This window comes from Phoxinus phoxinus (assembly GCF_949152265.1).
Source record: "Phoxinus phoxinus genome assembly, chromosome: 11".
Lineage (NCBI taxonomy): Eukaryota > Metazoa > Chordata > Actinopteri > Cypriniformes > Leuciscidae > Phoxinus > Phoxinus phoxinus.
The window spans coordinates 1,965,461-1,978,126 of record NC_136886.1 but is presented as its reverse complement, the minus strand read 5'-3'; the positions used below and the strand labels follow the sequence as shown (position 1 = coordinate 1,978,126).

Below are 12,666 nucleotides of genomic sequence, written 5' to 3'. Positions count from 1 at the left end.
GCAATGCCTTGACATATTGACACCAAACTTTGTATGTGTCATTGTCACTTCACTCTGACCACATCACATCAGTTTCGTAACTGCGCCACCTATTGGTCGAAAGTGATAATCATATTTTTAGTTATTGTATGTGATTTTTCAACCATTTTGCCAAAATTCATCTTTAAATGTCTTTAATTGCTCCTTGCTGCAGTGGGTCTCACACTCCCAGCCACTTTGGCATGTCTTGTCGTCTTGCTTGCGCTTGGCCCCGGTGATTGCTGCTTGCAGCTATATTTTAAAATGTTATTGTTTTTTTATTAAATTTGAAGTGTGGGAGAAGTGTCCATAAATATATCTGGACATATTTATGCATAAAAAAGTGTAAAAATGTTCATAATAATGAAGAAAAAATGGGTGTAAAGCCTATTATGAAACTAAATTGATCAAATAACTACAATAACACGGCAAGTAACACACTGAATGAATTTGATTGCTGGATGGATAATAGATGCATAAACATGCGGTCCGGATAGGCGACTCATAGGGATTGAAAAGTGTAATACTTTGCCTTTCTACACGTCCAGTCGGGCCAAACGTTAGTAGCAGGTGATGATCTCAGCGAAAGATGACATAACCAGCGCTAATCAGCGAATTAAACGCACCTCGGGGACACGTGACCTCGTGACCTCATCAGCTCCAGCGACACAGAACAGATGCGCTGAGAAACAATCCCTTTCCCAACTGAGAGAGAGTCACCTTGTTATCCCAGACAAATAAACACAACACACGGACGCGCCGCCCAAGGACGAGCCTTATTTGTGTAGAAAAAGCAAACGAAGCCTGGAGTTTTCCAGCGAACGAAGGGTTAAAATGCACAAACAATAACATTTGTGAGAGCAGATGTCCTTGAGGGGGAATTGAAGGGCGCTGGGTGATGGCTAATCTCGTATTCTCAGCATGATCGAATCACCAGGCAACAGATATAAATAAAAAGAGCCCAGGAAATGAGGAATTCACATTCAAGGGTGTCAGCAGCAAAATGAAGATTCATGGTGAAGAGGGGAGAGTGAAGGAGGCAAAAATTAACTGCAAATAAAAGGACACAGCAGCTCTCAGAGGAAGAAAAAAGGAGAGCGAGCGAGAGAAATATCAGTCGCGAGCGCGGGCGCTCCGTCACCGAGGCAGGTGCTCTTATTTGACATGCAATAGCAGCCGTGTGTTATGGAGGATATGCTAAAAATACAGCGGCCATCTCTCTCTCTCACACACACACACACACACACACACACACACATCTCAGTCGAGCTCATGCACCGCTCATTACTGACACACACACACACACACACACGTATTCTCATGCACATCAATATCTACTAGATCATCTGTCTACCTGTATATACAAATCCGTTAAAAAAAAATATATTATTCAGCAAGGATGCATTAAATTGATCATGGTTTCCACACAAATATGAAGCAGCAAAACTGTTTTCAACATTGATAATAATCAGAAATGATTCATCATATTACACTGATTTCTGAAGGATCATGTGACACTGGAGACTGGAGTAATGATGATAAATTCAGCTTTGATCACAGGAATAAATTACACTTTACTATATAGTCACATAGAAAACTGCTAGTTTAGATTGTAATAATATTTCACAATTTTTTAAGTATTTTTGATCAAATAAATGCAGCCTTGGTGAGCAGAAGACACTCATTTTAAAAGCATTAAAAAATCTGTCCAAACTCAAAGATTTGAATGGCATCCATCCATCCGTCCATCCATCCATCCATCCACCCATCCATCCATGCATCCATCCATCCATCCATCCACCCATCCATGCATCCATCCATCCATCCATCCATCCACCCATCCATGCATCCATCCATCCATCCATCCATCCATCCACCCATCATCCATCCATCCATCCATCCATCCATCCATCCATGCATCCATCCACCCATCCATCCATCCATCCATCCATCCATCCATCCACCCATCCATGCATCCATCCATCCATCCACCCATCATCCATCCATCCATCCATCCATCCATCCATCCATGCATCCATCCACCCATCCACCCATCCATCCATCCATCCATCCATCCATCCATCCATCCATCCATCCATCCATCCATCCATCCATCCATCCATCCATCCATCCATCCATCCATCCATCCATCCATCCATCCATCCATCCATCCACCCACCCACTAAAATCTTTGACAAAGCTGATATTTAAATGAAATACTCTATAACTAAAACCTCCATTACGTCTCCAGGGCAATAAAATAGCAACTTCTGAGCAAGAAAACGTCGCTCTGCATTTACTGACTTGTTTCTGTTCCTCTCCGAGACTGTCCCACATGGAGGCCACGATCTTGGACACGTCCCCGAAGGTGGCGTTGGGGTTTTGGCCCTTGATGGCGGCCTGAGTGTCCCTGAAGAAGAGAGCGTACGCGGAGACGGGCTTCTGCGGCTCGTTCGGGTCCTTCTTCTTCTTCTTCTTCTGAGGTTTGGGCTTGGGCTTCATCATGTCAGAGGAGGGTCGCTTCTCTCCTGTGATCTGGAGAGAAAGAGAGAGAAAACCAATGAGTCGACAAGACTGATGATCTGTCTAAAGCTCAAATGCAAAAACTCTTGTGTTCAACAAAATAGTCAATGTTTCAATGTTGCATTCAGACATTGTGACTACAAACAAACACTAAGATATACAGTCAAACTAACATGTATTCAGACAGCTTTACACATTATCACAGGTTATTCGCTATAGTTGGTAATAAAATATGAGCAGAACTCGATGATATTTGATGGTTTTGTCCGTCCTTCTGTTAGACTGTCTCACCCATGAATTATGTTGAATATCTGTCAGCTGGTAAATTTAACTACACAATTAGATAATACCAGTTTAGCTCAACCAGTGACCAAGCAATGCTTCAGTATGTTCAGTGTGTGTGTAAAAAGAGCATTAGCAATTAAAGAAAAAACACTTCAGCAAAACATGATCAGCTCATAATTTTTGGTCCCAATTTTTTATAAATTTTACTGGTAGTCACTGTACACTCTCCTCACTTACATAAATGAACTATAGTGTCCTGCACACACTAGTAAAACAATATCAAAAATGATATCTGGTGTCTGAATAATTTTTGGTTTGACTGTACAAAGACGGTGCGCTCATTAATTATTACTTAAGAATTGGGAAAAAGTCCATTGCGGGATATGGCAAAATAAGTCCCGTATTCTACATAAAATAAGCAATCGCCAATCGGTAAAGTCTTGCTATACAAATCAGTGCTGGAATCATTCTAGTTCAGTTTCCTAGAAGAGCAAAGAATGAAAATGAAATATTAAATGCATGTGTAGTTTGTTGATCTCTAAGAGTTCTTCAAGTGCGTCTACATCTCCCAGCATGCACTGCTGTTCCAGTCACATGCGTGTGTTTGGCGATGCAAATGCGGGTTGTCTTTTATCTGCAAACATCATGAAATAAAAATGGGATGCGCTGGATTGCAGAATGCTTTCAGTCAAGCGCCGGCGCTGTAATCTGCCCTGACAGTTCATGGACTCTCTTCTGAGCGCTCAAACATTGCGGCTGAAATTGATTTCTTAATGCAGAGAGTCCAGCAGACGTTGTTAATATCCCATTTGAATCAGTGCTGCATCATCTCATGTCTGATGCACACTAATATGAGTTTCTTCATCTACAACCACTGTGCATTTAAAATAGAAACACAATTCCATTATTTAAATGAGTAGAAATGAGAGAGAGAGGGAGAGAGAGAGGGAGAGAGATGAAGAATGGTGAACAATACATCTTTGTCTTTAACAGGAGTGAGAACACAGAAGAGTTAAAGCAAACGAGTGAACGAGGTTTCTAGGGCAGAACTTGATGGTTAGATAACATCGTTCTCTCTCATCAGCATTTTCAATGTACCAAAAATGAGAAACTAATTTGAAGGGAGAGGAAATGTAGCGTGAACCACTGGCTGATGCTCCATTAAAACACCGCGGTAAAGTCTCCATCCACGTCTGACTTTACATGTGATTTACATGATGAGGATCACGCACAACAACATTAGCGCCATTAGACTGAGTCAAAATGAAATCATAAACTAGCACGCGATGACTCAGAAACTATTGATTTTTGTTTTAATGTGAAAAAAAACATGAAATATTATAAAGTAAATACTAAAGACTAGACTTTTATATTAATATATATAATTAAGTTTTATTATTCATCTTATATATAATTAAATAATATAATTATAGTGTATATAGCATTTTGAAATTATGAAAAAGTAAATATTAAAGACTATACTATTATAATATGAATTATTACATATTATTACATATACTAAAATAATACTTATTAATATATTATTATTATGTTAATATATTTTATTATATATTAATATATTACTTAATAATATATGAATATGTTAATATATTATAGAATTATTAAAAGTTATATATATATATATATATATATATATATATAGTGAATGAAAATATTAAAAAGTAAACACTAAAGACTAGTCTTTTATATATATACATGTTATCTATACATATAATTAAAAAAACATTTTTTTTTGGAAAGCACTTTGGATCACCTTGAGGTTGTAAAGGGCTTTATAAATAAATGTTTATATATATATATATATATATATATATATATATATATATATATATATATATATAATCATATTATTCAAAGTTTTATATGTGTATATTTTTTTAAATTATGAAGAACATTATTATTATTATATATACTACTATATTACTTAATAATATATGAATATATGTATTCATATTTTATGATTCATTTGTTTTGTAACAATAATGAAATTTTAGTTCAATAAATTGTTCTGCAAAATAAGACTCAACTTCCAACTGGAAATACATCAACACAGAAAATAAACAATTTCATGTCCAAAACTATGTTTTCAATATGAATTAATACAATTTCATACCAAAAATATTCATATGTGATTTGACAAGAGCATATGTCTCTCTCAGAACTGTGAGGATTTGATTTGAATCAAGTCCAAACATGTTGTCAGTCCAATGTTTTTCTGGAGAGTGAATATATGTAGAGTATGTAGAAGTGCTCTGGTTCCTCATACTGTACATGAGTTCTCGTGTAATGTGGCGATAACACGCCTCAGAAGAAGATTTATATGAAGTTTGTTAATGTTGCTTTAGCAAATGCAATGTTCTGCTTTGTGTTCGATGTGAAAACGAGTCTGCGTGCGTTAGAGTAACACGAGAAAGAGCTTTTATACACGTGTGTGTGTGCATGCGTGTTTGTGCATACTCCTTATTCAAACGTGTCTCGTGTGTGTGTGTATGTATGTGCATGCGTGTTTGTGCATACTCCACATTCAAACGTGTGTGTGTGTGTGCATACTCCTCATTCAAACGTGTGTGTGTGTGTGTGTGTGTGTGTGTGTGTGTGTGCATACTCCTCATTCAAACGTGTCTCGTGTGTGTGTGCATGCATACTCCTCATTCAAACGTGTCTCGTGTGTGTGTGTGTGTGCATGCATACTCCTCATTCAAACGTGTCTCGTGTGTGTGTGTGTGTGTGTGCATACTCCTCATTCAAACGTGTCTCGTGTGTGTGTGTGTGTGTGTGCATACTCCTCATTCAAACGTGTGTGTGTGTGTGTGTGTGTGTGTGTGTGCATACTCCTCATTCAAACGTGTGTGTGTGTGTGTGTGTGTGACTGTGTGTGCATACTCCACATTCAAACGTGTCGTGTGTGTGTGTGTGTGTGTGTGTGCATACTCCACATTCAAACGTGTCTCATGTGTGTGTGTGTGTGTGCATACTCCTCATTCAAACGTGTGTGTGTGTGTGTGTGTGCATACTCCACATTCAAACGTGTCTCGTGTGTGTGTGTGTGTGTGTGTGCATGTGTGTGTGTGTGTGTGTGCATGTGTGTTTGTGCATACTCCACATTCAAACGTGTGTGTGTGTGTGTGTGTGTGTGTGTGTGTGTGCGCGCGCATGTCCACACGCGTGACGCATACATGTGCACAGCTGCACATTTCCAGACTAAAGACTCCTGGATTCAATTAATGTGCAAAAACACACACATTCACGCGTGCATGAATATACACAGCATATGTCAATTACACACACACACACACACACACACACACACACACACACACACACACACACACACACACACACACACACACGCCAGGTAATGCATGCTGGGAATAGATTGGAATCTGGCCTCTAAATGCTTCAGATTTATATACATTTAATTTGATTAAGCGTAAACAAACACACATGTCCTCCATAAACGCACGGCACATTCCCGAGGAAAACGAAACGCAGGATGAATGTGTTTGTGTCAGTGTCACAGAGTTTAAATGCATTAGCGTGTGTTTGCATGTGTCGAGGAGAGGAAATACCACTGGGAATGAAATGTGCTAATTGTTCCCTTTGTCCAGACGGCGTTATTATTAAAATCCAGCAGGATTGAACCAACAATCCCGGCGGACTGAAAGACTTCTGACTTATTCTGACGGGCAACAACAGAGTGGTTTAGATCTACTCGGACCAGGTGTAACTGCACCGGACTGTGCCGGACTCTTGCATAAGCTCGCTGAAGAACAATGTCATTTAAACATCATGTAAGTTAATTCACTCTTTGTATTCTCCAATCCAATTAAGCATGCAGCGTTGCGATAATGAGGGATTTCGAGCTGCCTGCGCATTACATGCAACATTCAAATTAAATTCAAACTGACACTTCCAATAAAAGGAGAGGATGACGGACAAGCAGGAGTAATTGGTTTTCTGGAACAATGAAAATGAAAAGAAGGATAGAGAGTGAGAGAGAGTGAGTGAGTGAGAGAGAGAAAGAGAGAGAAACATGTTTTTGCCAGCAAATCACAGTGAACAAAAGACGTCAAGATGTGAAGTTAAAATGCAGAGATTTGTAAACACACGGAAAACATTCACACTGAAGTTGCTTTTAAATAAAGAGAGGAAATTATTCTCAAAGCTCTCGTCTGCCATTTATGCTCCTCTATAACGCGCAACAGATGGCTCCGGAAGGCAAAATCACATCCATTATTTTCCATAATATATAAACCTTTCAGACCTGCCATGAGCTGTGAGGTCATTCACTGATGATGTATGATTCTGTAGCCAAACTAAATCATAATAATTATTATTTTTTTGGTCGTGCAACACTGTGTGGGTCAGCAAGATTTAAGACTTTGATAGAAGTCTCTTGCATTTACTTGATCAAAAATACTGTAAACATTATTAATAAAATTAAAAATATCTGTTTTCTATGTGAATATATAGTAAAGTGTAATTTATTCCTGTGATCAAAGCTGAATTTTCAGCATCATTACTATCATATCATCTAATATGAGGATTTGCTGCTCAAGAAACATTTCTGATTATTATCAATGTTGACAACAGTTCATATTTTTGTGGAAACCTTGATTTATTTATTTTTCAGGATTCTTTAATGAATGGAAAGTTCAAAAGAACAGCATTTATTGATTTTGTAACATTGAGTACTGTCACTTCTGAGCAACTGAATGTGTTAATGCAGAATAAAAGTATTAATTTCTGACTTTCAACGTTTAAAATCTACAGTAAATCTTAAAATCATTGACTACAAATCACTAATGCTTTACAATAAGCTAATGCAATGAGCTGAGGATAATTTTACAGAATGCATTAATCTCAGTTAACCGTAATTTCTGCATACAGTATATTCTGCATATAAATGAATAGTGCTTGTTTTAAGCAAGCACAAGTTAACTAAGAAGAACATGTTCATAATACATAATGCATTAAGTCGTTATAAGGATAAATGCATGAGGAAAAATAAGTCGGCGCTGCAAATAGCGTGCAACTTCATGCCGGTCGCTCTGCAAAACGCCAGATCTCTGGAGGAAACGTTGATGTACCTTTGAGTGGTACTTTGCTTCCTCTTCCTGGGCGGAGCTTGAGGGGGAGGGCGTGGCTGACTGACTTCCTGACGATGATGGGGAACCGTGAGTAAAGGAGCCTTGGCCAATCTGAGAGCTGAGCTGGGACAGGGCGCTCATGGGGTGGGGCAGTATCCGGGCAGATCTGTTTAGCATGGGGCTGTGGTGGGCACGGGGGTAATAACTGCCCGCTTGCCCCGCAAACGCCGGCATCTAGGGTGAGAGAAGAAGACCAGACTTTACTACGAGTAATTTTGAAAAGAAATAACCAATTGAGGCCGGTTTAGTCTTTTCTCGTCTACAGAGACCCTTTAAAAAGATATTCGCTTCTTCCCTCACCCTTTGAAGCAGACGTCTGATTATTGGTGGCTAGTTAAGGTCTTAAAAGGTTTAAAGGTTAAGGCAAGTTAACTAAAGCTTGTATCAATGCCGTAAATATGCAAAATTGCAATGCACAATCTAGCACGATTTACAAATGCATGAAAATGGTTTCTCTCTCAGTGCAACTGAGGTCGGTTTACTCTTCTAGAAACCCTTTAAAAGATAATTCGCTTCTTCCCTCACCCTTCCAAGCAGACGTCTGATTATTGGTGGCTAGTTAAGCTTAAGGTAAGTTAACTCTACGATGACTAGCTAGTACAAAACAAAGCTTTTATCAATGCATTGTGAGGTTGTAGATATACAACGCTGTGCAAAATTGCAATGCAACTGAACCCTGGGGTTTTGAAAGTGTCCTTTATAGTTTCAGCCTGACTTATATCATAAACAGATTAGAGAGTGATCTAGATAGATAAGCACGATTTACTGTAAGTCATCAACCGCACTTCTCTCAGCATGAATTTCAAAGCTACTTCAGAAAGCCACAACGCCATTGGCGCTCAACCCGGAAGAATCCCAAAGCAACCACAATAATGACTTGACACTTAAAAACATCAGAAAGAATTCACCACATAAGACATAAATCATATATGCATAAACAATTGAGTAAATAACCATACACAGCAATGCATATACAACTACTGTATATACAGAAGAGCGAATTTGCATGGTGCAATTCTCCATCTTGCAACTGTACATTAATATTTGAGTGCATTTTGCACCTGGTTAAACCTGATTGTGGTCGATAAGATGCTGTGCAATGATGCAACTCTTTATTTTACATACATTACTGCATTTATACCATGCAAAAAAGAGCATGCAAATCCTCTTTTTCAAACCAGGCATTGCTAAATTAAGTGAGTTAATTTGCTAAAAAAAACAGTTTTACAGAATCCTCTGAAACTGAGTATCTGCAACTCTTGTATTTTAATATTTCACCGTGTTTCATTTCCGTGGCTGCTCTTCAAAAAGCATCTCATCAGGAGATGTGAGCGGATGTCGACGGCAGGACTGCGAACGGATGTATTCATTTACACATAAATAGGAATACTTAGCCAACCACGAATCAAAAAGAACGAGAAATAGAGAAAGTTGATGAACTTGCATTTATTAGCTCCATGCAACATTCACGAGTTGAGCTGAATTAAACATCAACTGTGTGCTTTTAAAATGATTCATGAAGCCAGAGAGGTCTGGGCCGAGTAAACATTACCGTAACGGCTGTGATCTTAGCGAGAGCTTGTAATAGTGCTAATTAACCTCTCAAGACTTGCTAATAGAGGAAATTTAGAATGAAAGAGCAAGAAAAATGCATGAAGTCCACAAACGCAGGGGGTGCGCGCAGCTCAGATGAACTAGCCGGGAATATACAGGACATCCTACAGTGTGTCGGTACAAAAGCAGCCGTGAAACAAAGGCTTTCCTCATTTAGACGTCTCAGATCTCGAATACTCAACAGCCCCTCCAAAAGCAGCCCAAACACAACCTCCAACCTCAAATCAAATTTCAGCAACACCATTAGTTCAATTTTCAAATGCAGCGAAATAGCTTTAATGTTGGGGAGAGAGAGAGAGAGCAAGAGAGAGAGGGAGAGAGAGAATCCATTAATTTTCCATTTTCCGTGGAGTTGCTCTTTAAGGGCTTTCACAAACCAAGAAGCATTGAAAAACCAATTAATCAAACATGAATGGCCTATCATAGCGACGGCAACCCCATTTCCATAGCAACCGCTGCCGGCCAAGAGCATCACCCTCTTCTTTAATCTGGGTGCACAACACACAAAAGACAAGAGAGAGAGAGAGAGAGAGATTGAGAGAGAGAGAGAGAGAGAGAGAGAGAGAAGCCAATGGGCTCACTGAGCGAATTTTCATATTACGGCCCAATTCTGTGATTGGAACCTTTGTTGGGACAAAAGGTACCGGGACGACTCCGCAGTCAGCCGCGAAAACCACCAATCTATCATAGTCTATTCTCTCTCTCTCTCTCTCTCTCGCTCGCTCGCTTGCTGAATAATTTATGGTATTTGTTTCCAAAGCATCATTGCAGCGCCCTCGTCCCGTTTGAAATTCTGAATATCATTTCAATAGTGTTGACTCGAATTACTGGCCCATTTCTTGCTGAGAAAAGGCAGTGCAAAATATAATAATAATAATAATAATAAAATGAGAAAAATGCACACGATTAACTGTGTTTTATCTCTCTTTCTGTTTAGGGACCTGACAAGTACACAACCAGATGAGATTCTCTGGAAAGCGCAACAAAATAACCATTTGCATAGATTAGAGCTGCACAATTCTGTATAAATTGCTATTTTTATTTATTTATTTTGCTTCAAACGTTCTCCCACAGCTCTGAACAGACAACTAAACAAATTAACATGTAATTTACTAGAGGTTCTGGCACAATTTCATTGCTGCAGTCTATTTAAAATGTTTAATTACTCTGAGTAATTTAAAAAAAAATAGGATTAAGTGATTGATTCAATGACTCACTCATAAATACGTCACGTGTTTCATTACTGGACGAATCAGCGTTTTTTTTACAAATCTCTTGAATGAATGATTCAATGACTCACTCATAAATACTTCACTTGTTTCATTACTTGATGAATCAGCGTTTTTTGAATGAATCTCGTGAATGAATGATTCAATGACTCACTCATAAATACATCACTTGTTTCATTGCTGGACGAATCTGCGTTTTTTGAACGAATCTCTTGAATGAATGATTCAATGACTCACTCATAAATACATCATTTGTTTCATTGCTGGACGAATCTGCGTTTTTTGAACGACTCTTTTGAATTAATGATTCAATGACTCACTCATAAATACGTCACTTGTTTAATTACTGGATGAATCAGCGTTTTTTGAATGAATCTCTTGAATGAATAATTCAATGACGAATGCATTTTAAACAGTCACTTGTCGCCACCTACTGGTGTAATGATATAATGATGCAATCGTTAATTTGAAGTAACATGTTACTTTCAGAAGGTGATTTACTATATTTTGATCACTACCGTTACCGTAGACATCAGTATTTACATCCGAACTTTAACCTTTTATCCCAGTACTTCTGTGATAATTTGAATTATTGTATCATATAAATAATGAATTACCTTAGTAAAAGTATTACCTTTAAAATAAAACTAAAGTATTTTTAGTTTAGTTCATTGGTAACACTTTACAATAAGGTTCTGTTCATTAACATTAGTTAAATACATTACATGAACTAACAATTAAAAATGCTTCTAAGGTCTTCACTTCAAGAACGATAACTATAACGATTAATAAATTAGCGTCTGTCGCTTTAAATGCTCGAGCTCTTAGAAGCAGGATTGATTCTGATTGGCTGTCAGAGTTTTTATTATTCATAAGCTGTGTGGTTATAGTTGTGGTTATCGTTCTTGGTGTGAATGGGCCTTAAAACATTTATTAATCTTAGTTAGTGTTAATTAATTTCAAGTAATACATTGACTAGCATCTGTAAATATTATTTAATGGACCATAAACTATCAACAGTTGTGTTTTTATTACACTAACTAACGTCAACAGAGATACTATAGCACATGCACTGCTCATTATGCATTAACTAATGTTAAATAACAGCTTTATTACAATAACAAACACACACAGATCAAACTCAGCATGCATGGAAAGAGACGTTTTCATTAATATTTGCTGTCCTTTAAACAGAGTCTACTGTACCGTTTCATCTCTTATTTTAACATTAGACTTTTATTATTTTCTAAAGACATTGCTCTCACATTTCACATTAAAATAAGCAATTCTAAGCGAACGAAATCGGCAAACGAGCGAGTGTTTTGTGAGAGCGTGGCCGGCCCTGTTATTCCAAAACCACATTTGCTTTCAATTTATTTGGAGTCACGGTTATAATCAGAAGAATAAAGACGTGCACCTTCAGCAAACGACTTCTCTCTTTACTGTCAATTTAGACAAAGCAGTCGGCGTGAATTGTTAAACAAACAATATATTGTCTGCTGGCTGCTTACTGCACATTTAGATGACATATTGAATATTTGTTTGCAATGCTGTCTGTCTGCAGAGAGAGAGAGAGAGAGAGAGGGGGAGAGAGAGAGAGGGGGGGGAGAGAGAGAGGGGGGGAAGGGAGAGGGAGAGAGATTGATCAATAAGAGAGAGAGAGAGAGAGAGAGAGAGAGAGAGAGAGAGAGGGGAGAGAGAGAGAGAGAGAGAGAGGGGGGGGGGGGAAGGGAGAGGGAGAGAGAGAGAGAGAGGGGGGGGGGGGAAGGGAGAGGGAGAGAGATTGATCAATAAGAGAGAGAGAGAGAGAGAGAGAGAGAGAGAGA

General features: G+C 38.4%; 1 protein-coding gene across 7 annotated transcripts in view; it reads right to left on the bottom strand.

Moving 5' to 3' along the window:
• The window catches only part of tox2 (TOX high mobility group box family member 2), a 145,590-nt gene that overhangs the window by 19,772 nt on the left and 113,152 nt on the right, over positions 1-12,666 (bottom strand). For 4 of the 7 annotated variants that reach the window (XM_079627973.1, XM_079627970.1, XM_079627971.1 and 1 more), the window contains 2 exons: positions 7,938-8,171; positions 2,323-2,553 (listed from right to left, as the gene is read on the bottom strand). In XM_079627973.1, coding sequence (XP_079484099.1) covers positions 2,323-2,553; positions 7,938-8,171 — 465 coding nt within the window. The remainder of the gene's footprint in view (positions 1-2,322; positions 2,554-7,937; positions 8,172-12,666) is intronic. The other 3 variants (XM_079627974.1, XM_079627975.1, XM_079627976.1) reach the window with 1 other exon arrangement.